The sequence below is a fragment of the Ipomoea nil genome, unplaced genomic scaffold, assembly GCF_001879475.1.
Source record: "Ipomoea nil cultivar Tokyo-kokei standard unplaced genomic scaffold, Asagao_1.1 scaffold0873, whole genome shotgun sequence".
NCBI classification, from domain to species: domain Eukaryota; kingdom Viridiplantae; phylum Streptophyta; class Magnoliopsida; order Solanales; family Convolvulaceae; genus Ipomoea; species Ipomoea nil.
The window spans coordinates 1,055,134-1,080,565 of NW_017617301.1; the positions used below are offsets into that span (position 1 = coordinate 1,055,134).

Consider the following 25,432-nt stretch of genomic DNA (forward strand, 5'->3'; position numbering starts at 1 on the left):
ATTGGTTGCGATCAATTGGCTATAATGACTATCTGATGGGTTGAGAACCATCAGGTATTAACCCGACCGGTTGCGATCGGTCAGCTATACAAGCAGTTGGATTGGTTGAGAACAATCGGCTGTTATCCTTTATATAATAAAGCTATATGGTTTGGGGAATAATTAATGTTACAATTAATGCCACAACATCCTTTATTATATAAAAAAAAAAAAAAAAGCACAATATTTAAAAAATAAAATAGCTATATATTATATAATCATATAAAAAATATACTTTTGAAAAATAAAATAGCTATATATTATATAATCATATAAAAAATATGTTCAATTAGAGTTTAAATTTACACATACAAAATTTAAAATTTGCTTTCCAAATATAATTATCTTAGTTATTATTCGTATTATGAAAATTATAATATAGATGAAATACAATTAAGAATAAATCAATGTAATTATGTAAATTCTCTCTATAAGTTTATTTGAATATGCACATAATTAGAGATTATATTAACCATACAAAATTTTAATTTTAATTGTAATTGTAATGTTGTATTCTATAAAAATAATAAATACTTGACCAATGGAAGCTCAAAAATATTATTATATTAAATAATTTAAAATATTTTAGTTTTTCTATTTTTATTTATATTTATAATAACATAATTTTTTTCCGTGCATCGCGCGGGTGAATTACTAGTGTGTGTGTGTGTGTATATATATATATATATATATATATATATATATATATATATATATATATATATATATCTTGTTAGGGAATACCCCGACCGACATGCCTTTGTCTTTTATTCTTATTTATGCAGGTTACAGGTCGGACTTTCTTAGAAGAACCCGGTCGTACCCGACCGGTAGGACACCCGACCAGCGTCTTCAGTACCGGATTGATAGCCCTTAGGCGTGAGAGTTGAGAGGAGGCACGTGGCAGCGTTAGGCGTTGACAGGCAGGGCTTACGGGGAGAAGACATGTCATTGCTACGTGGGTGACATGCCGAACGACCGGATTTGTGTCTCCGGCCCATCGGCTATAAATACTCGCGGCTGCAACAGTGTGAGGGACTTTTGGACGATCGATAGGTTGTTATTAGAGCATCTCGACCGCAGTCAGTCGGTATTCGGAACAGCCATTTAGATTGTACTTAGGGCCTTCACCTTGATCAGTAAAAGACATTTAATGTCTTTTACTGATCAAGGTGAAGGCCCTAAGTACAATCTAAATGGCTGTTCCGAATACCGACTGACTGCAGTCGGGATGCTCTGATAACAACCTATCCACCGTTTGGTTGCGATCAAACGTTTATAAATGAGCTGCGGTTCATTGATTGGTTGCGATCAATCTCCTTGTGCTGCGGTACAAGTTAAAGTGTTGCAGGGCCATGTCAGGGCTATATGCACTGACTCCTTGGCAATGGAACTCAAGGTTCGGGTCATGTGAATGGTCCTGTGGCACCAACATATGTGCATATGTGTCTTGTTGTTGATTGCGTTCCTTTGCCGAAGATGCAACAAGGACCATAGGGGCAAGGATTGCCTGGGGAACCCCTTTCGGTGCTTCAACTGCGGGAGAGAAGGACACAAGTCCTTCCAGTGCACTCGACCCCCAAGCACAAACCCTACGGTTATGGGCTAACAAGGAGGCGCGAATAACAGAGGGAGTTACGGTGCTCCCTGAAAGGTATTCGTCATTAGCCGCACCCAGGTCGACCTTGAAACCGAAGATAACATCGACGCAGAAAACATGGCCCTAGGGGACGAGGATCCCGCGAATCAATCAGAGGAAAATCAGGAAGAAGAATTCTGCTTAGGATAAACAGTGAACCCCTATAAACTACCCTCTTAGTAGAATTACTTGTTTAGTTCGGTTATTTAGAAATTCTTATAACCTTAAATAAAAGACAAAGTCAATTAATTCGATCAGCTTAAAATTCTCGGCTACCGCCCCTCGGGATAAGTGGAGAACTAAGATCCACACCTCCTATAATCCACGAGTCTCAAACCCAACACACGGTGAAAGCAAAAGTCCGACAAAGGGATCCAGTCAATCCACTTGCCACATCGGACCAAAAGAAGGATAGGAAGCCTAAGGCATGGAATGGATGAACTAAAAGGACTAATGCAACTAGTGGGAATGGAACCTTAAGCCTTTCACTTACAAGACTAAAGCCTTAGCCACTAAACCATAGGTGTTTCTTGAAATCTCAAGGGAACACTCCATTCTTAAACCCTTCTAAATCCCTAAAACCCACAAAATCCTCAAATCAAAAACCCTTCTCCTTCTTATCCCTTCCACATTTTCTCTCTCCCTCTCTCTCTCTCTCTCAACAAAAACCACCGTCGGCACCACCCCAAAGACCACAACCTCTGCCGCCGCATCACCCCAACCGCCCGGTGACCGCCCGTCCCGTACCCGCCGGAGACCCGTTGCCACCGCTCCCCGCCATCACCGAGACGAGGCACCACTGCCGCCTCGGCCCCCGATGCGACGCCTCAACCCCCGACGTAACACCGCCCCCCACCGTAACCGAACTGCATGCCACCACCGATCGGCGCGACCTCCGCGCCCCGCCGTCGACACCCTACCGCGCCATTCCCGTCGCCCAGCTCGCCAGAGTTCCGCCGGAAAAGCCCCGCCAGAATCCTCGCCGGAAAAATCACCGGGAAGTCCCTCCAAACCATAATCAACCCCGAGCAATGCCGAAGAGACCCGTCGGTACCCGAGTCCCGGAGTGAAACGACGCCGACTACACGATGATCGGAGGTAAAGCGCTTGAACCCAACCAATTATCTCCGGAGTTGGTTGAAATGCTTAGATTCCAAGGCCTCTTGGATACCTATTTCACGATCAAAGGAGATAAGTACCCCAAGCTGGTAAAGGAGTTTTATCGTCATTTAGTAGCCACCAAACGGGGGGACAAGTTGGAGATCAGCTCCATGATCCGGGGCAAGGAGATAGTGCTCTCCGAGGGCCGCTTGGCTAAGCTCCTAAAATTGACCACCACGGGTGTGTCAGACTATGACCGGAAAGCGTGGATCTGTACTCGAGACACAGGGTACACGGACTACCTCGGGTATTTATTGGGTAGAGAAGACGGTTTCACTTCGGCCACAAGGCCAAACAGGAAGTGGCTAACCGCCGAGCAGAAATTGCTAGTCATGGTTGTGTCCGGCAGCTTGTTGCCCACTAACAACAAGAGCAAGGACGTGGGGAGCTTGGAATGCACCTTTGCCTATTTCCTTAAGCATAAGGTCAAGTTCAATTTGCCCGCCCCTATGTTGAAACACATGGAATTCTGTAAATCTAGCAACCGGCTCAGCTTACCCTACGGAATGATCCTAAGTTGGATCATGGAAAGAAAGGGGATGGACTTAAGCCATACGGAAGCCAAACCCGTGAGTGGGATGATTTTCAATGCTCAGAACCTCCGGCAAAATGACATCTACCATGTCGGAGAGGGACAGTACATCACCCTCGAGGAGGTTTGCCTGAAATCCACAGAAGAACGATGCGTGTTGGTTGACCAGTTAGAAATCTCTAACAAAAAGCTGAGAGGGGCAATGCAAGAATGTGGAGAGCAGGAGGAACAGGAAGAAGACAGTGAGCCTAACCAGCCTGAACTCGCACATGGAAGAGAAAACACGGAGGGCCAAGATAAAAAGTCCACCAATGAGCGCATTCCGCACAGCTCACCAGGCAGAACCAGATTATGGACAACGGGTTCTCATCTCTGATTCTCGCGAAAAACTCATTGGACCGGAGAGCGGCTGCAATCGAGGCCATGTTGGGCACACGCGGAGCTTCAAACTCAAGAGCAGGAAACCAAGGTAGACCCAAACTTCCCAAACACTACTTGCCGCCGACCTAACCAAACCCCACTCTACCCCCAGCAAACGACACGTGGAATCACATTTCCTAAATCAGGAGGCCGAATGCGTGACGTCCAGGAGTGATAGAATGGATCCATGCCCAGGCTTCGGGGACGAAGCCTCTCATAAGGGGGGGGGGTGTAACATCACGTGTTACGGCCTCTAACCCGGACTAATTATTTAATTTATTACCATTAATAATAATTAGAAAGGATTTGATTGGGCCATGATCCCCTTAATTAATTGAGGTGGCCCACCATGAATCATGGACCCTTATCCTTAAACCAAACCTTTAATCCTATAGGGAATAGGATAAGTGAATCCCTACTATTCAGACCCTAGTTAGGATACCTAAATATATATAAGGACTCAGGAAGCACTTAGAAATCCCACCGCAATTGATTATACCACACAAGATACTCTCAGGATTTCCCCTATCACCAAACGTAGGAGAACCATGGGGAGAAGATCTTAGAGAAAGAACCTTAGTAGGCAAGGATATTGATTAAGGCTAAGAGGTAACCCATTTCTAACAAAACCTATTTTCCTCGCTATATCTTATTCATTGGCTCCTTTGATATATGATTTTGTGCTTGAGTCTTGATAGAGCTTTGCCTAGGATTTATATTGTGTTTATAAGATAATCTTGATGTTTATGTGTTAATCTTGATGCTTATGTGATAATCTTGATATTCTTGATACTATGATAAATTATATAAACGATCTTGTGTTTCGATTATGTCTAGAGCCCTAGGGTAATAAATGTGGATTTCGTATTATGTGGTTTTGATAGGTTTGGGTGGGATTTTGCATGTTCGGGTGTTGAGTCTTGGCATGTTTAGGAGTCGTGTTAGGATGTATTTGGTGTGGTTCTTGGTTTAAATCCGTTACTTGAATACGTGGTGTCGTCGCTTGTGTTTGAATGTGTCTGGACATGGTTTCGGGTTTCACGAAGGATCCCAGGACCAAAATATTACATAGGAGTCAGTGGGGGGTAGGTGGGGGTAGGGGTGCCCGCCACCTACCCGCTGCCCCGTGCCCAATTCCCAGCGGGCAGTCGGCGGGCAAGCGACTGCCCGCCGGGCACCCGCTAGTTTGAAGTCCGCCGCCGGCGGGTGGTCCTCCATCCGCTGGGCACCCGCTGGAATCTTGGTGCAGGTTGTGATGTTTTCCCCCGTTTGATGTTTCCCCGTGTCCCGTTGTGTCACGTTGTACCCCGTTTGTCGTGTGTGAGTCTAGTTTGGTGTATCGGGTACCGTTCTTAGGATAAAAGAGTCTTGTGTATTGCATGCTAGTTGAATTGGTATCCCGTTGGCCTAGTAGGAAGGTGTATGATCCCATAGGAAGTGTCGTGGGTGGGTTAGTGTGGTTTGTTATGAGTTTTGTTAGGACAAGTTGTTTCTAAAAATTATTATCTTCTTCATCATCTTCAAAATATCCAACGTCTCTTAGCAATGAATTCTTCTGACATGATTTAATTTTTAGGATAAGATTCCCTGTTGTTCTGATTATGTCCTCAGGCAATTTGGATTCTTGTGGCATGTGGGATGAATCAAAATAAATTCTTTCGAATTTATCTATTTTCTGATCATCTTGCTTCTTTGCCACATTTTGCTCCTTTGGATACATCTTGCTTGTTAACAACATTGTGCTCCTTTGGATCTTGCTTGTTTGACTTGACACATCGTGCTTTTCTGAGTAGGCCACATTGTGCTCCTTGGGCACATCCTGCTTGTTTAAGACATCGTGCTCCTTAGGCACATCTTGCTTGTTGTCATTGTGATTGTTTAAGACATCGTGCTCCTTGGGCACATCTAGCTTGTCGACATTGTGCTTGTTAAGAATAAATCCTTAATGGGAATCAATCTCAGGTGTAATCGTTATAAGTAAGGGCTTTTACCATTTCACCATTAGGCTCATTCGATTATTTGTTGTAACGCCATTGTTTAATACTTCTTTCCCTGATGAATACTTGTAGAATCAAAATTAATTCTCCATATTAATTTTGTTCTTCATGTGGTAGAGTTTCCTTTGACTTGATATTCTGAATTATGATGCTTGTACTAAAGACCTAAATTCTAAGGGGATCTAAAGTACATTTGGCTCATCAAAACTTTATTACAAAAATATTCCTATCAATTTTCCATCTTTTTGATGACGCGAAAACCTATACTCAGTCATTTGGCTTGTCTTTTAAAAAAAATTATTTTTCAAAAGATTTTATTAAACTTGACATAGCCATGATGAGTTTAACAATTGATTTTGACTCTAGAAAGGTATTTTTAGCAAAAATTTTCCTTTTCGCATTTTTTGGATTTTTAATGTTTAATAAATTTTGCAATTTTTCCAATTATGCGATTTTTACAAGCTAAGCTAAAATTTTACCTTTCAAGACAAAAAGAAGAGAGAGAGAGAGAAAAAAAAATAAAGTACTATTAGCATCATAATCAGATAATTGATCAAAATATCATTGTAAATTGTTTTACGGTCATACTTTAAGTTTGTAGACCAAATAAAACATTGTATCATCAAATACAAATTACTTAATTATCTTGTTCCTTCTTCCTTCCGACATGCGATTAACATGATTTTTAACTTCAAGGAAATTTTCACTGATAGCATAGTCTTTACATACCTGCCCAGTCACGTAGTAATTGAAAGCTTCAATAATGTTGTTTCCGGGCAGTATACTCTCTTCATACCATATTATGCACTCTTCTAGACTTCTGTCTTCTTGAAGTTCTGCATCATTCACTTTGATGTAGTCTCGAAGCACCATGATCATTAGGGACCTTGCATAGCTCTTGATGTGTCTAAAGTTCTCATTTAAAACCCACATATTTTGATCGCTTGGACCACTCTTCTTCATTCCTTTTGGTAGGTCATTCAGATTCACCATCTTTGGCATTTCAACCCTGCCATCTCTTGGTGTGGATTCCGAGTAAAGAGCTACTTTGTTGAACCAATTGATGTGTTCATGACTTCCTCCTGCATAAATAATATCACGAAATGATCTGTTAGTGGTATTAGCACTGCTAGATCCTCCTGGACTATTTGCATTACCACCAAACCAATACTCTAATCCTCATTTTCTGGTTGTGGTATTAATTCTGCTAGCAGCAGATCTGCCTCCTCTTGAGTTGTTTCCACCACCATTGGCTATTTCGGACATTATTGTTTGCATCATGCCTTCCAAATGACTGAACCTTTCTTCCCCTCTTCTTGGCGTAATCAATGAGTGTATGCACAGATTCACGAAGAGAAGAAACTGATTCTGAGATGGTTTCATAGGAACCTCGAAGGCAGCCAACTTTAGTGTTGATGGAGTCAACATCCGTGTCAACATCGTTGATCTGATTTTCTTGTTGATGTACCACATTGAGAATTCCTTTGCTTTGATTCACAGAGATTGCTTCACTGACCTTCCTATCATTCTTGAGAGATTGAGACAGTTGGATAAAGAACTCATTGAGCAAGCCTTTGATGTTTGCATTTAAGCCGCCAACTTGTCTTTCAAGAGATTGGTGTGTATCAATCAAGTGTTGTTGACTCTTCCTGTTTTCATCAAATGAGCCTTCGATTTTTCCTGTTTGTGTATTAATAATATGATCCCCATGTGTAAAAATTCCTTGAATCATGCACTCCATTCGGTTCACTAAACCCAACACAATATTCTCCAGATTCTTCAACTGATCACTTGAAGTAGTGCCATCAAGATTGTGCTCTTCTTGGGTTGCGGGGTTATGTCTTGCTCCTTCTTGAGCAGGATTATCTCCAAGCAAGTGAGATTGTGCTTGATTTTCTTGCACATTCCTTGCTCTTTCCAGCGTGTGCTCCTCCAACACAAGTGTATCATCTTGAACACTTTCTTGATGTTGTGACTGTGCTTCTTCCATGTGATGGCTGGCTTGCATGGCTTGGTCTTCATGCTAATTTCAGTTTGATGCAGTACACTCACATCATAAAGTTCAATATTCATGAAGTTTGGACTAATCACATTGTGATAAAAAATCTGAGCATGTGCACCACCTTCATTTTCTGACTGTGTAACTTGTCTAGATAGCTCAATAGCTCGATCATAATCATCATCCAAGAATTCATTTCCGGTTGGCATGTTCTCTTGCATTGTATTTTCTTGATCATTGCTATCAGCCAACTTAGCTTTAAACTTAGCTATGAATACGCCATCGATAGTTGACATCATTGTTGCATGGGCAATGTCTAGGCATACGACATCATGGTCGGTCGGTTTGTTGGCCGACGTTTGGGCTTCTTCATCCCGTCCCGTTTTTCCCGGACGGTCAAAAAGGCCCGGGCTAGGGGGCTTTTGGTAGGGAATATCCCGACCGCCATAGCTCTACCACGACCGAGGTGCCTTCGTCTTTGTCTTTTTGTCTTTGCAGGTAGCAGGTCGGGCTCTTTGTGAAGAACCCGGTCGGGGTCTGACCGGGAGTTGCCCGAGCAGTAGTGTTAACCACCGAGCGGTAGCCCTTTGGCGAGAGAGCTGACAAAGGACACGTGGCAGCTCTTTACGACGACAGATAGGGCACCCGGGAGGATGACACGTGGTGGCTACGTGGAGAACATGCCGAACGGCCGGATTCTTGTCCCCGGCACAGCGGCTATAAATACCCACAGTAGCTACAGTGTAGAGGACTTTTGGACGATCGATAGGTTGTTACTAGAGAATCCCGACCGCAGTCAGTCGGCACTCAGAGCAACCAAGTAGATTGTACTTAGGGCCTTTACCGTGATCAATAAAGTCTTTTACTTGCTTTAATTGGTCTCGGGTTTATTTTATATTGCTTACGTAGAATTAGCAGTATCATTTTGGCGCCGTCCGTGGGGACCCGTGCAAGAAAGCAACGTCTTGAAGAGCACCCGGTCTCTTTGCAATCATGTATCCGTGGGCTCACAACAACTTCGCCGAGGACCAGGCGGACGCAGCGAGTTCAGGGCACCATGCCACCCAACAGCAAGGTCAGACGGTGGAACTGAATCTTAATCTCTCACCGCCGCATCCGTCTAACACATACCCGGTTGCCCAACAACCGGTGAACTACATTCAACCGGGATACCCAACACCCGGTCAGCCATATCAGCAACAGCCGGTGATGTATCCCGGCCAATATCCATACCCGGTTCCACCTCCGCCGTACGGGTATTGGCCTGGCCAACCGATGTACTACACTCCCCCGGTTGGGTATCCACCATATACGCCTGCTTACACGGCTCCAGCCGCCGCCCCTCCAGTTCACTCGACCGCACAGGTAGAGCCGCAGCGTCGGTCCGCTTCCCGGGCTCGACGCTCGGCTCATTTGCGGTTGGGGTCGGGGGGTGCTGATGCGATGGAGGCACCAGGGCAGGCCCAGCAAGCGGCCGAGGTTCCCGTCCAAGCGGAGGACCCCGAAGAAACTGCCCGAGCGGCAGCTTTTGATCGTGTTCGACCGGAGATACGTCAGCGTTTCGGACCCCAAGACCCGAACCGCCAGCAAGAAGACGTACAGATGCAGGAGGCCAGCCAGGAGGCTTCATCCGGGTATAGCGGGTCGAGATCTCACCGACGGCGACGCGCTCGGGATACAGCCCAAGCTGCTCAAGCCACCGAGCTCAACGAGACCCGAGGATTACTCTATAACCTTCAGGCGGAGTTTGCGCAATTCAGAAACGCGCACCCTGCAGCACCCCCGGTCGACCAACCGACCCTACACCAGACGCCTTTCACAGCGGCGGTGATGGCTCAGCCTTACCCGCTTGATTTAAAGGTCTCCGGAGAGAAAACTTATGATGGCCGGACAGACCCCGAGGCTCACGTCAACGATTTCTACAGCAATATGACGCTGAAGGGTGTGTCAGACACCGTAATGTGCAGGGCTTTCTATTCCACGCTTACCGGTCGGGCGGCGGAATGGTTCCGAACTTTGCAGCCGGGTTTGATCGACAAGTTTGACACCTTGGCTATCAAGTTCGTGAGGAATTTCATTACTTCCAAAGTGGTGAGGAAGTCCTATATGTATCTGGAGAAGGCCAAGCAACTTGAAGGCGAGAGCTTGACCGACTTCCTCATCAAATGGAAAGCGGCGGTCGGGGAGGTCGAGCCCATGGACGATGCGACCGCCACCCACATGCTACACATCTCTCTCCGGGCGGGGTATTTATATCAAGATTTTATTTTACATCCCCCGGCTACTTATGAGGAGGCCCTTCGAAGGGTCACAGATTATGCCAATGCTGGCGAAGCGAACGCCGTAAAGCGCTCGCAGGAGGTCGGGTCTTCGTCCCGTAAACCGGCCGGCCGGGCGGAACACCGATCGGGTGATGACCATCCCCGATCCCGCACCAGGCTGGCGAGTTTACGGCCTTGAACCGATCTGCAGCGGAGGCCATGCAGTATGCCCAGTCTTGCAATCTCATCAAGCTTCCCCATCCCGATCGAGATGGTCCTGACAAGAGTAAGCATTGCGCTTACCATCGATGTGCTGGGCATGACACTGAAGAGTGTACCCACTTGCGCCAACTGTTGGAGGATTTGCTCAATCTTGGGAAGTTGGACAAGTGTGTGGGGAGGAGAGAAGACCCCAAAAGGAATACCGATCGGAGAGATCAGCGGCACTCCCATCACCGCTCCAACCGGTCAGGTCAGGACCGAAGAGATGATCGAAGGGATGATCGTCGCGATGACCGACGGGACCCTGACCCTCCATCTAGCAGCCGACCAGCAGGAAAGCCGACCATCCACGTTATTTTCGGTGGATTGGAAGACGCTTCCCGACCGCGGAGTAATTGCCCGGTCGCCATAGTGGATTCCCGGGATACCGGGAAGAGGCAAAAGATGGAGCCCATAACCTTCACCCTGGAAGATCAACCCAGCAGCGGTGACCACGGCATGGAGGCGCTCGTGGTCACAATTGATGTGAAAGGGACGGATGTCCAGAGGGTTATGGTCGACACTGGCAGCAGTGTGAACGTCCTTTATTTGGACGTGTTTGAAAAGCTTGGACTAGACAGGAAGGAGCTGACTCCGGTCGGTGTACCACTGTCTGGCTTTACCGGGGCTCTTATTTACCCCGAGGGAAAGATAACGCTCCCGGTCGAGATCGGCACAGCCCCGAAGTCGATCAAGACGGAGCTAGAATTCGTTGTGGTCAACCTCCACTGCGTCCACAACATTATCTTGGGCCGACCCGCCATTATGAAGATTGGTGGGATAATTTCAATGCCTCACCTGTGCATGAAATTCCCCACCACCAATGGGGTCGGTGTAGTCCGTGGCGATGTCCAATCCGCCCGGAAGTGTTACACCCGAGCGGTTAACAGACGCGACTCCGGTTCGTCTTCCCGGGTGAACACCATAGCCAAAGAAGAGGCTAAAGATCGGAAGGAATAGCCAGAGCCTTCCGAGGAGATAGAAGAAGTTCCCCTATCCGAGGACCGACCGGATAGGAAGATTAAGATTGGTCGGGCCCTTACCCCCGAGCTCCGAGCAGAAATTTTGGCCATACTCCGGGAGTATGCCGATATCTTCGCCTAGGGGCCCGAAGACATGCCCGGGATCGACCGATCGGTAATTTGCCACAAGCTAGCCGTTGATCCCGCAGCAAAGCCGGTTGTGCAAAAAACCCGGCACCTTTCTTCCGATCGCCGCGAGTTTGTTAGAGAGGAAGTCAAGAAGATGGCGGCGATCGAGCACATCCGACCAGTGATCTATCCCGAGTGGGTGGCTAATATAGTTCTTGTTCCTAAGCCCCCAGCGTGGAGGATGTGCATTGATTTTACCGACCTCAATAAGGCCTGTCCGCTCGACCCGTATCCTCTACCGAGTATCCACCAGATGGTCGACGAGACGGCCGGGGCCGAATTGATGAGCTTCATGGATGCATTCAAGGGTTATCATCAAATCATGATGCACCATGAAGATGAGAGCAAGACAGCCTTCGTGACCCCGGACGGGCTGTATTGTTACCGAGTGATGCCGTTCGGCCTCCGTAACGCAGGAGCGACCTATCAGAGAATGGTCAATATGCTCTTTGCCGATTTGCTGGGCCGAACGATGGAAGCTTATATTGATGACATGCTGGTTAAGAGTCGGGACCGATCCGACCACACTCGGGACCTCCGGGAGTGCTTCCAGATCATGAGGAAGTACCAGTTGCGGCTGAACCCGACCAAGTGTACATTCGCGGTTCAGACCGGCAAGTTCCTCGGCTATATGATGACTAAGAAAGGGATTGAGCCTAACCCGGCCAAGGTGAAAGCGATTCTGGACATGCAACCACCTTCTACCGTTCGGGAAGTCCAGCAATTGACCGGTTGGTTAGCAGCCCTCAGCCGATTCCTCTCCAAGTTAGCCGAGCGCGCTCTACCTTTCTTCAAGGTATTGCGGAAGGTTAATGGATTCGTCTGGGACGAAGAATGCCGAGCAGCTTTTGATGAGCTGAAGGAGTATCTCATGTCACCAATCGTGCTCTCAAAGCCCGAGCTCGGAGAAGAGCTAGACGTATACCTCGCCGTCTCCGATCGTGCAGTAAGCGCAGTATTGTGCCGAACCGATCCAGAAGGGGTCCAGCGACCGGTGTACTATGTAAGCCACGCGCTATATGGTCCTGAGCTCCGGTACTCCCGGTTAGAGAAAGTCGTCTACGCATTATACATTGTCGCGAAGAAGTTGGCTCCCTATTTCCAGGGTCGAGCAATTCGCGTATTGACCGATCAGCCGATCGGGCCAGTCCTCCGAACTGCTTCGTCATCCGGTCGCCTAGTCAAGTGGGCGTTGATGCTGACCCAGTACGCGATCAAATACCGACCGAGACCATCCATCAAGGGTCAAGCTTTGGCTGATTTCTTGGTCGAGTGCACCGCCCGGGATACCCGATCCCCCGAGGTTGCGAATCCCGAGGCTGAGTGGTGGTCGTTGGCTACTGACGGGTCGAGTAGCAAGAAAGGGGCAGGAGGAGGAGTGGTGGTCACGAGCCCGGAGGGATTCAAAGTCTATTTCACTCTCATGTATCAGTTCCATCTGACCAATAATGAAGCCGAGTACGAAGCCTTTGTTAATGGCTTACAATGTGCTCGGGACTTGGGGGCTGAATACATCCGAGCTCAAACAGATTCTGCGCTCGTGGTCAGGCAGGTTCTCGGAGATTATGAAGTTAATGGAGAGCGTCTGCAGCTATACCGAGACCAAGCCATGGAGAAGCTAGCTCAGTTCCGGGGATATACCGTCCGGCACATACCCCGATTGGATAATGCCGACGCGTACATCTTGTCTAAGTTGACTCAGGACGCCCCGGAACATATGTCGAAGATAGCACGAATTCTGGTGATCCCGAAACATAGCATCCATCGTCTACCGGTCAATCCGATCCAACCGGTGGAAGACAATTGGATCACCGATCTGAAGGAGTACCTCGAGCACGGTCGACTCCCAGACGACCCACAGCGTGCTCGAAAGGCCAAGCTTAGAGCCCCAAGGTTCCAAGTCTTGGACGGTCGTCTCTACAGGCGATCGTACGGAGGACCTCTTATGCGTTGCTTAATCGCATTCGAGGCTGATCTGGTCATGAAGGAATTGCATTCGGGAATTTGTTCTTCACATCAAGGAGTCCGATCGTTAGCCCGTCGTATCATGATGATTGGGTACTATTGGCCGTCCCTCCAACTAGACTGTGAAAAGTTAGCTCGGGAATGTGAGACGTGCCAACTGTATGCCCGGATGCCTGGACGACCGGCAACTTTCTATCAGCCGGTAACGACTGCAATTCCCTTCGCTAGGTGGGGGGTAGACATCTTGGGCCCCTTCCCTCAGCTCTCCGGTCGGAGAAAGTTTGTGATTGTCGCCATCGATTACTTTTCTAAATGGATCGAAGCCGAGCCCTTAGCCACGATCACTTCTCAGCAGTGTGCTCGGTTCCTTTGGCACAATGTGATTTCCCGCTTTGGTGTGCTCGTGCATCTCATCAGCGACAACGGCCGCCAATTTGTGAGCCAATATTTTCAAAACTTCTTGGCCATGATCGGGACGACCCACGTCCGATCGTCGGTGGCTTACCCACAAGGGAACGGACAAGTGGAAAACGTTAACCGGACGATTTTGGAAGGTCTAAAAAAAGAAGCTACACTCGGCTGGTCGTAGTTGGGCCGATGAGTTGCCATATGTGCTGTGGACTTATCGGACGACCCCGAGGGAAGCTACTTTGGAAACACCTTTCGCCCTGGTTTATGGAGCAGAGGCCCGACTCCCGATCGAGGCTTGGATTCCGACCGATCGAGAAAGAACCTACAATGCGGAGGAGAACGAACATGCGATGGTCGTGGATCTCGACGGGGTCAAGGAAAAAAGAGAGCTAGCTGCTCGGCGTATGGCTGAGTATCAAAAACGGGTCAAGAGTTCGAAGGATGTTCGGGTCAACCCTCGTTATTTTCAGGTGGGAGACTATGTTCTACGACGAAGGGAGGCCAGTCAACCTTTGGAAGGCGGAACGCTAGCTCAAAATTGGGAAGGGCCGTACATCATCAGCGCTATCATACGGCCGGGTACATAACGACTGGAGACGACAACCGATCGGATAATCGAGGGGACTTGGAATTCCGAGCACCTCGTTATGTTTAGGCACTAACCTATTTTTTGTAATCTTTGGACGAAGTGGGGGCTCGACCTGCGAATTGGTCCCGGTCGTCATTTGTAATTAAATTTGTTACTGTAAATATTTCTTAACCGCCTGCGAGCGGGAATGTCTAATGTATATACGATTGGTGATTGCTTGACCGTTTGTATACGGCGGCCCGGTCGGTTATTTTCTATACCTTTTGGTGTGTGCAGATGAAGTTACATCGACCGAAGCGAGTTTATCGACCGGTCAAATACGCTCCTCTTCGGCGGACAATCGGGTCACGCCATTTGATCGGGGAAGCCAGGAGCATACAGCATAATTCCCCGATCTAATCAACTTCTTTCCACTATCGCACTCACTCGTGCCTCGAGAGCACAATAGTGTGGGGGCTGGGACAAGGAAGTGTCTGTAGGCCCATCGCTCGGGAAAAACTCGACCATGGGGGCTTACCCATTTTCAAAATTTCGTCAAGGCCTGGAGATCGGGTAAACCTGATCGGGTTGGCCAATATGACGTTGACATAAGTCCGTCGTTCGGAGATATCCCGAACGTGGAGGCTTACCTATTCTCAAAATTTCGACAAGGCCTTAGGATCGGATAAACTCGGTCGGGTAGGCCAATGAGACGTCGAAATATTGGATGTGCGACCGGGCCATAAGGCCACAAGGTCGGATATCGAGTGAGTGGAATAATGCACGACCGGGCTAAATAGCCGTGAGGTCGAGCACTTACGTTCGGTATACGCGCGTTGAAGATAAAAACGTAAAGCAAAAAACGAAAGGCACAAGTTAGACATAAAAGAGTTTGTTATTAATCAAAACGTGCCCGGTACAACTCGGGACCGGGCTCCCGATTAAGTGTTTACAAAAGAAGAAAATAAAACCAGCAGTCCTCATTTCTTTACGGCTTCGGCGGCGGCCAGGTCGGTAGGCTTCTCAACAGCAGCTCCGCTCGGGCCGACGATCTCGATCTCGGGATCGTAGGGGTCCAGCCCAGGGTCAGGGACCTCAGTCGGGAGGGTGGTCAAGACCAGCTCGAGATCTTCGCCCTCGAGTGCCTCCCTCATGTTGGCCTCTGTCCTTTCCCTCATATCCCTTTGGCCGCTGTTGTACGCCCAATGACCGAAGGACCAGAAGAGCTCGTCCGCAACGGCATTCTTTCGCATCTGCCGAATGAAAGCCATTCCGGGCTCGACCTCCCGAAAGAAGTGCTCGATCGCAGCGGTCGGGTCTGTGCTTTTCTTGGCCGCTTCTTCTCGAGCCTCCTTCTCCTTCTGCAACGCCTTCGACAAGGCGCTCCGGTCGGTCCGAGCCTTCTTCAGCGCCTCCTCGGCCTTCTTCAGTTCCCCGGACATCTCCTCCAGCTCCTTAAATCGCCGGTCGGCGACCTTCTTGAGCCTTATGGCCTCAGAGGCCAGTAACGCTTGGTCGTGGAGGGCCGCCCCGATCCGAGATACCTGCAGAGTATGGTATGTTAACTCGATGGAGGGTCCTTCATACAAAAGTGAAAGAAGGAAGAACTCTTACCTCGGCCAGCTCACGACCGAGCCGTTCTGCCAATTGGGTCGGGCTCAGCTTGGTCAGGTCTATCTCGACCGACGTCAGATTGCCGATCCGAGATAGTATGGAGGCATCAGCCATGGCAGACCCGACCGCTGGGCTCGGGCTCTTCTCTGTCCTTTGCCTCTTGCTCCCGGCCGCTTCCTCGACCGCTTTCTCTGTTGTTTGCCCCTTTGGCTTGCTGGTCACTCGGGTGACCAATGTGTCCGAGGCATCCAGGACTCCGCCCTCGTCGGTGATGATCGGGATGGGGCACAAGGGTCGGGCAACCGGGATGGAATCCCCTCCCGAAGACCCAGCAGTTGTCTTTTTCTTCCCCAAAGTTATCTTCGTTCGGGGAGGAGACTTTGGAGCTCCGCTGTTGAAGCGTTTTGGCGCCATATCTGCAAAAGAAATAACTACGTTAGCTCGGGAGTAGATTCGTTGCTCGAGGAGTTACGAGCGGGAGAGTTAGTCAAGGATAAACCTGTCTTCTTCCGTTTACCCCGAGTAGGAGGACCTGCTACCACCACGCCCATCGGCACGGGCTTATACTTCTCTTTCAGATCATATACCGAATCTGGTAACCGGGCGGCTTTAAGGCTCTTTGCCGATTGGAAGATCTTGTATTCGTGGATCTCGTTTGAGATCCGGACGGCAGCCTCCCGAAAAGCTGGGGTCTCGACCGGCGTGACTTGTTTCCTGAAACGGGTGCTCCAGACTCTGTCGATTGGGAGGATCCATGGGTCGTACTTGACCGAGAAGATCCTCCTTTTCCACCCTTTGTTGTTCCCGGGCAGGCCTGCGATCGAGCACCTTCCCTCTCGGGATTGCACCATCAAGAACCCACCTCCGTAGTTGCCCGAGAGGACCTTCACCTGATAAATGTAGTTGAAGAGCTCCATCGTGCAGGGTACCTTATGCCGAGCACAAATCTGCGGAAAGCATGCTATGATGTGATGCGAGTTCGGGCAGATTTGGGCTGGCATGACCTGGTAGTAGCCCAGGAAAGCGGTCAAGATGGCGGTGAATGGGAAGACGACCGGGGCTAGTAGGGAGTCATAGTGCATCCCGATCCACTTGCCCCGGTGACGATTGATAACATTCCCGAGCCGCCGACTTGTGTTGAACTCCACTCGACCGCTTAGTCTTTCCGCGATCCGCGCAGCTTCCCCATGCGTCAGTTCACTCATTTGTTGGGCGACGCTCTCGCTGTTCAAATATTCGAACCCGTCATCCTTACCGATCTCCGGTTCGGTCATCTCCTCATCGACCAGTTCGCTACTGTCCGGCAGATCGTCTCCTTGTAGAATGGTCTCCGGGTGATCCCCTATCACCCGGGTGGGCGTTTCTCTAATAACCACACTCTCGCGGCCTAAGTTTCCCGAACCGCTCGAGCTCGATCCCGAAGAGTCGCTTGTGCTCGAGGATGCCTGTTGCTCGGGGGCTCGCTCGGGAGCCTTCCCCGGTCATTAAACGACTTCGGGAGAATCGGACATGATCTCTATCTCCTCGTCGCTGATCTGCTCGAAACCGTGGTCGTAATCTGCGACCGAGACGTTTTGGCTATCCGAGTCCGACATGTGGTTCTACCTAAAGGTCGGTCGGGGTTAGTACGGGGTTCGGGAAGTTAGTTCGGAGTTAATTCTATCCTATTCCTACGCAAAGTTAAGAACGAAGAAAAAGATAAGGAATTAAGAGCTTACCGGTTGATGATACTTAGAAGAAAACTTGAAGCTTGGTTTGCTCGATTGGTTCGCTGAACTGCTGCTCGGGACTCTCGGAGGGTACCGATTGCTTCAGTGGATTGAGGAAAGTTCAAATGAAGGCCTCAAGGGCCTATTTATAGGAGAGCATTTAGGCGGGAAACCAATCCACTTGCGTGACACGACCCGCACTGATTCCGAGGCGACCGTTGCAGTCGTCGAGGCCAGCAGTGGCCGACACGTGGCGAGGGAGGGAATGACAGCTGGTCGGTCGGTTTGTTGGCCGACGTTTGGGCTTCTTCATCCCGTCCCGTTTTTCCCGGACGGTCAAAAAGGCCCGGGCTGGGGGGCTTTTGGTAGGGAATATCCCGACCGCCATAGCTCTACCACGACCGAGGTGCCTTCGTCTTTGTCTTTTTGTCTTTGCAGGTAGCAGGTCGGGCTCTTTGTGAAGAACCCGGTCGGGGTCTGACCGGGAGTTGCCCGAGCAGTAGTGTTAACCACCGAGCGGTAGCCCTTTGGCGAGAGAGCTGACAAAGGACACGTGGCAGCTCTTTACGACGACAGATAGGGCACCCGGGAGGATGACACGTGGTGGCTACGTGGAGAACATGCCGAACGGCCGGATTCTTGTCCCCGGCACAGCGGCTATAAATACCCACAGTAGCTACAGTGTAGAGGACTTTTGGACGATCGATAGGTTGTTACTGGAGAATCCCGACCGCAGTCAGTCGGCACTCAGAGCAACCAAGTAGATTGTACTTAGGGCCTTTACCGTGATCAATAAAGTCTTTTACTTGCTTTAATTGGTCTCGGGTTTATTTTATATTGCTTACGTAGAATTAGCAGTATCAATATATATATATATATATATATATATATATATATATATATATATATATATATATATATATATATATATATATATATATATACTTGCGTTCAAATGATGACAAGTATATTATAGAGGACTGTGAGGACAGATGTAGTGTGTGTCATTAGTCTGTATGTCGTGTGCATGGCCGAATGTAGTCGTGTGCCACAGTTTGTATGTCGCGTTCATACATTTGTTAATTAATAGAGCCTGGGTTCGAAACCTGATGTTTACATGTATTCTTGTGTGCCATTATATATTAAATTGTGTCTGATAGTAATTTTGTGTGTGCCCATTATTTGTCCTCACAGTCCTCTATATATTGTTGTCCTCATTTGAACTGAACCATATATATATATATATATATATATATATATATATATATATATATATATATATATATATATATATATATATATATATATATATATATATAATAGGGTTCCAATGAGAACACTTGCTTAGGTGAGAACGTGAGAATAAGTTGTGCATCCATCTAATTGTCTAGATTAGATTAAGTGTGTGCGAACGCGAATTAAATGTGTGCAAACGCACTTAATCGCCTTTGCACACATTTAGTTCGCGTTCGCACACACTTAATCTAATCTAGATCATTAAAAAATATTAGATGGATTCACACGATTTGTTCTCATGTTCTCACCTAAGCAAGTCTTCGCCGGTCAAGGAGACACACAAGTGGGACTTGCGTGTCTCTCGTAGTGTATACGCGGGTCTGAGAAAAAATGCATTTGGCAAATGAGCTTTGCCTATTTTTGTCTAACTTTCAAAAGCTTCCTATTTTTGTCAAACTTCTTTATTTTTTGCCTATTTCACTCTTTGATCCTAGTAAAATATGTGAAGGTATAATAATCTAAAAATATAATAAGTTTCAATCCAGGTTATACCTATGGTTTTTGTCCCTTTTTTTTTTTTTTTTGTATCTTATGCTCTAAAAGTTGTACAACATAATTTGTTGGACAAAAATTTCCCTACCGTTATAACTTCTGTTATCTTTCCACATTATTATTATCATGTACATGCATACCCATTATTTTTTCTTGCATCCTTCAATGGTAAGTTTGAATTCATTTATTAGATTTTAATTAAATGTTACCATAGTTATATTTAGTAATTTATCATTTCTATAATTCTTACCTCAATAATATTAATATGAATCACACCTGGTCCTATGACTATAGGGGTCTTGTTAATTTCAGTGCCTAACTTTCAAAAGTGTCAATTTAGTACCTCGACTATGTAATATTTGTCAATTTTGGTCATTCCGGCCGAATTTCACCGGAAAATATTAATGGGTAAAAAATTGAGGGTATTTTAGTCTTTTGCATGTATTTTTTTTTCTTCCCATATCTTCTCCGGATCTGTGGAAATTCATCGGAGAAGATGGTGATAGCCGGTGGCATTGAGGTGTTCGACGGCAACAGAAACTTCGTCCTTGTTCTGCAGTTATACCTAATACCCAATTACGCTATTCAATGTCTTCGGAACGGCCGTCATTTCTCTGGTCCGCTTCTATCCAGAAGTTCTCGGCTGGGAGCGAAGAATCGAATGAAATGGCCGCTCACTACGTCTCCATCGTCCCGACTGCCACCACCGGAATCAACAAATTCCGTCCAACTCGCAGCGGAGGAATTGAAGTTTCCCTGCCTCGCTACTCTCACCAGAATTTCACTGCAACCCTTCAAGTTCAGACCCTTTTTTTTCCAAGCATTCACCCATAAAAGCCACAATCTCTCTCAGCCTCCCAACTTTGAATGCATATGCAGTTGTTTCTCTAGAGAATGCTCCCAAATGGTCATCAAAGGCGATTAGGTCATTTGCAATGGCTGAATTGGAAGCAAGAAACTTAATGTCTCCGGAACGCATCGAGCAACAAAACTCTGGCGAAGTTTCCGTTGGGAAAAAAATCACGCCATACGCCATGGCTTCAAACAACGAAGTTTTCGTTGGAAAAGACGGACTGCGGGGGAAGAATATAAGAGGGGTGAAATGACTAAAATATCCTTAATTTTTTAACCATTAATATTTTTTGACAAAATTTAGCCGATAATTTGGCCAGAGTGACCAAAATTGAAAAAATTTCCATAGTCGAGGTACTAAATTCACACTTTTGAAAGTCACTGACGGTGAAATTAACAAGACCTCTATAGTCATAGGACTAAAATTAAAATTTTCTCTATTTAATATTAATATTGGACATATAATTTTTTGCACATCGCAAATATAAAATACTAATAATAATAATAAGTAGGAAAAATAAAATGCCAAACAAGTATAATGAATTCATTTCCCTCAAAATCCTTTTTTTTTTTTGTTAAATTTAAAGAAAAATATTCTCCCAAATCCCAATAAAATATTTTTTTTTTGTTGTGAACCTAACCGGCTACAATTGATCGCCTTATATATAAGCTATATATATATACACTCCATATTTCGTACGTATACCCCTTCACTCTTCTCTATTCTTCTGCACTCAATTCACGTTTCTCCCTAATATAATACTCTGCTCTGCTTTATTGGCGGCACTGCTCAGTTGAAGCTCCTCCCTCTTCGCTCTTCAGGTAATTTTGCAGTTTTCTGAAGGCTAAGCTTTTCGATTAGTAATAATTGAGTTCTTTGATTACTTCACACGCTAGAAAAAGAATTCGTTAAATATTTTTCATTTTATTTCCCCGAATAAAGTCACCAACCAGTAGTACTTCTGAGTCCCAAAAACGGGTTTCATTTTGTTTCTCGGTCTTACAAGTTACAACATTTGAATATTTGATTTTGTGTATTTGTAATGTGTATGTATATATGTATATGTATTTTTCAGTGAAGAGTAATGACGGAAAAAGGAGGGAAAGGGAAATCGCAGCCTAATGGAGGAAAATCTGCTCTCAAAACTTGTAATTCCACCCCTTGATCGTTATCTTATTATCTCAATACTTGCGTTTGATTAGTCCTGTTATTGGTTTTCTCTGTTCTTTGTGTATGTATGTATTTGTGTTTGCTGCTTAGTGCTTTTAACATATGAAATTTCTGTGATTGGATTGTGCTGGATGTAGTGTTGCTTATGTCTTTTTCCAAACTTATACTATTTTTTATATATTATTTATTATTATACACCCTTCTCTCATGTGTGGGCTGAATACTTTTTGATGGGTCACAAGGACATAGTCTCTTTATTGGTAGCAAATTAAATGATGTATTCCGTCTCAACTAAAAGTCTAACCAGTTAGACTACACATTTATATTTTATATAAATTATCCTCAACAATTGTTATGTAGCAAACACATTCTTGTTTTATTCTTTTGGAGTAATAGGTGCAAATTAATGCTTTAACATGTTTAATGAAGAAAGCATTTTATACATTGTGTTTTACTTGTTCAAACAGTGTATGTTTCCATTGGGTTCTGTTCGAATACAATTCTCTAAAAGTGTATTTAATTTTGTAGCATCTGCAAAAGGGAAGGATGACAGCTCAGGAAAGACAAAGAAAGGAAGGAAAGTTCAATTCGATTCTGATGGTTAGATAATTGTTTGACAGCATTTTTCTTATTATGTTCAATTTTTTCCTTAAGAGGGGAAAAAAACATATTTCTGTAAATATCTCATGCTTATCTGGTATTTATGGTGCTTGATGACTTCAATGTTGTTCAATATTATAAATGCTAGATTCACTGGATGGGAGTTTCATGAAATCTAATGGGAAAGCAGATAAACCAGTTGGCAAAGGTTAGGCTCCTATTAGTATTATTGAATACCAAAAATGTTTCCACGCAATCACTTTCTTTTCCATTTCAGAATTTATTTTTATTTTTGGTGGAAATACATTTTGTGATTGTGAAAAGGAGACAAGGTTGGAAAAAGTGGCAAAGGCCAAACTGCAAAAGCACCTACTCCTTTGGAGCTCAGGGTTGAGCAAGGTTTGTTTACTGTCTTAGCTTAAATATGCATTTTTAGTTGCCAATCATTTTTCTAGCTTGGATACTACACTTGATAGAATAGCAGTACATAATTTTTACCTTTCTAGTTCTCTTATCTGCATTTTCTTCTTTTCTCTTTTCCCTCTTTATCTAATTCTAATTTTAAAGAGGATGGCTTTGCTCTCAAACATTTGAAATGCTTAAACAAAGAACTAAAATTGTGCCTGAATTATTTCTTCATTTTCCTTGTTCTCTCCCAGTATTTTCCATGACTTCAGAAGTTAAAACAAACTGTATGTTCTAAATGTTGCCTATAAATTATAGTGGTTGCTACTTCAACTTCCTTTCAAGCGTCTACATGTTACTTTTCAGTTTATCGGTACTCTTCTATTCTGTTATTCAAAGGAAAATTAAATAGGTGACCTTTCTGCAATGACAAGGTTCTTCACTTCCTTTGTTTAGGAAGTTCACTCCTGAAAGATTTAACTGTGCCACATTGGATATCTTGCTAATTGTATTTATAGTTGGTATCCCCGTTTCATTTTCCTAAAACTATTAATCTCTGGATTTGCAGAAATTTCTGGGAATACTAAATGCCTGCTGGATTGTGAGGCTGCAGAAATCTTGCATGGAATCCAGGAGCAAATGGTTGTACTCTCTGAAGATCCAACCATAAAACTTCCTGTGTGGGTAGCATGTTATGCCTTTTACTCATGACTTGTCATAAAAAAAAATATGACTCTTGTTTCTTTAGTTATGTGCATGTTTACTAAAGCTTATTAATTCTTATTATTGACAGATTATAAATTAAGCAATCTACTTGCTAAATATTTGCAAAGATCGTGGATTGTACAATACATTTAAGCCAATGATCCATAAGTGTTGATCTTTGATTATTCATATAATCAGGAAAAAATACTTTTGGTACCTAAGGTTGTAGCGTTTTGTTAATTCAATCCTTAAGATACTAGGTGTTACTGATCTACTCCTTAATTATCTTCTAAAGTGTTTATTTCGGTCCCCCATATCACAAAATAGCCACTTTGGAGGACAGCTAATATGGAATAATTGAATTTACAAATGCTATGTTATAGGCCAGGATATCTAGGATCGCGTCACAGGCTTAGAAACTTAGGAATAAAATCGAAGCTTTTCTGGAGTGCTTCTTCTCCCCAAATGAAGCGTTTTTTTTTGGAGTGCTTCTTCTCCCCAAATGAAGCATTTTTTTGGAGTGCTTCTTCTCCACAAATGAAGCGTTTTTTTTTTTTTTTTTTTTTTTTTTTTTTTTACCTTAGGAATCATAGGTGCTTTTTTCCCTTCATAATCATAAACCATAATTATATTCAAAGCTCTAAACTGGTTGTGAGTCTTCTGATTTTAATTTATTATTTTGCCACCAGATCATTTGACAATGGACTGATGTATGCACGAAGACACAAACTTTATGAGAATTCAAAGACGGTTAAACAAGCACTCCAGTATCCTTTTATAAATGTAAATCATTGTATGCCATATGAATACACTTTTTGCTATTTCTCTCTAAAGCTGTTGTGCCATTAACTCATATTAGACCTTTGAAGGAGCATGGTGTATCTGATGGCGAGGTATCTAGTTTTAAGTGGTTAATATCTGATATTCAGCTATTCTTGCAATGCATTTACTTACATGCTTAGGATTGCAGATGTGCATGATTGCCAACTTTCACCCTGAATCTGTTGATGAAGTTTTTGCACTTGTCCGATCCTTGAAGGTAAAATATATTAGTCCTTTTTAATTTGAAGTCTTGGAGAGGTATATGATCATGTCATTTTCTTTTGAAAGTAAAAGTTAAATTAACTTTAGGATTTATTTATTTATTTATTGGGTTGTTTAGTAAAAGGAAGTTTCTCAATCCTTTTAATTTTTTTTATCATCCTGCATATATTCTGCTAGAATTTTCTTATTTCTTCATGCAACTAAAAGAGGCCAGATCTTTTGTAATTAAGACTATGCCTTTTATCTTCTAAGGGTAAGGAGCTGTATGAGTTAAAGCTGTAATTAGGTTTGTGAGATTGAATTATGGTTCTGAAATACATTCGGAAATTTGTTTTTTGAAGCGTTGGAGTCGTTGTTTTTCATTACTTCATGAATTCAAAGTTCAGACCCCGATAACCTGGAGGGTGTGGTTGAGTGGAAGGGGACTCATCCATCCTTAACCAAAGGTCAAGGGTTCGATTCTTGGCTTTGGGAATGGAGCAGCCTTAAATCTCTAGGCTAGCTGTCCCACCTAAAAGAGGTGCCTACAATTCAGCTAGGGGATTATTCACTGTGTTCGACGGTGGAAATCCTGGTTATACCCAAAAAAAAAAGTTCAGACCCCGATACCTCCAAGTCATGAACCCAATACACAAGCATTGCACACGGGATGTGTTTTTGAGTGTGTGTATAGTGGAATATGTTGTTGCTGTTTCCCTTGAAATTGGTTTTTGTTTTACTTCTCACAGGGCAAGGAAAATAAGGTGCAAGAGCCTCTAAAAAATGTGTTGGATGAATTAGCAAAGCTTAAGAAGTCATCATAAGGCGTTTAGAAGGAGGTGATGCCCTCTTGCGCTTGCTTCTTTTAATATACACGTAAAATGATTCAAAGAGCGATCCAGTTGTGTCATGGATGATCATAGAAGATAATGGCATGGTTTGTGATAATGTGCAGGTATGAAGAAGAAGAAGGATCCTGTTTTGTTAACCATATTATGCAGACTCTATTTTGAAAATGATGTCTCTCATGTCTGCCAAATTTTAACAACTAGGACTAGCCATATTCCACTTACAACCTCTATTTTATCTCCTTTTTTCTTTTCATTGTACGAAATTTGTATGTGGCATTGATACATACATATTTTGCTAGCTTTGATGAAA

At 44.9% G+C, this 25,432-nt stretch overlaps 1 protein-coding gene across 2 annotated transcripts; it reads left to right on the top strand.

Annotated features, from left to right (window-relative positions):
* Nucleotides 1-21,034: 21,034 nt before the first annotated feature.
* On the top strand, nucleotides 21,035-25,432 carry LOC109178891 (DNA-directed RNA polymerases IV and V subunit 4-like). 2 transcript variants are annotated; one of them, XM_019328437.1, is made up of 11 exons: nucleotides 21,035-21,189; nucleotides 21,444-21,516; nucleotides 22,067-22,138; nucleotides 22,287-22,346; nucleotides 22,463-22,537; nucleotides 23,112-23,223; nucleotides 23,938-24,015; nucleotides 24,108-24,141; nucleotides 24,219-24,287; nucleotides 25,021-25,110; nucleotides 25,227-25,432. In XM_019328437.1, exons 2-10 carry the CDS (start codon nucleotides 21,453-21,455, stop codon nucleotides 25,093-25,095), a joined length of 639 nt encoding a protein of 212 aa, XP_019183982.1. In that variant the 5' UTR covers nucleotides 21,035-21,189; nucleotides 21,444-21,452; the 3' UTR covers nucleotides 25,096-25,110; nucleotides 25,227-25,432. The 2 variants fall into 2 exon arrangements, with proteins under 2 accessions (XP_019183982.1, XP_019183983.1); XM_019328438.1 differs by having other exon boundaries at nucleotides 21,035-21,171; nucleotides 21,440-21,516.

Excerpts from the sequence above, each read along its gene's own strand:
- LOC109178891 (XM_019328437.1), top strand. The coding sequence starts at position 21,453 with ATGACGGAAAAAGGAGGGAAAGGGAAATCGCAGCCTAATGGAGGAAAA. Across the intron at positions 22,347-22,462 it reads AGATAAACCAGTTGGCAAAG|GAGACAAGGTTGGAAAAAGT; the intron begins GTTAGGCTCCTA and ends GATTGTGAAAAG. Across the intron at positions 24,142-24,218 it reads ATGGTGTATCTGATGGCGAG|ATGTGCATGATTGCCAACTT; the intron begins GTATCTAGTTTT and ends TTAGGATTGCAG.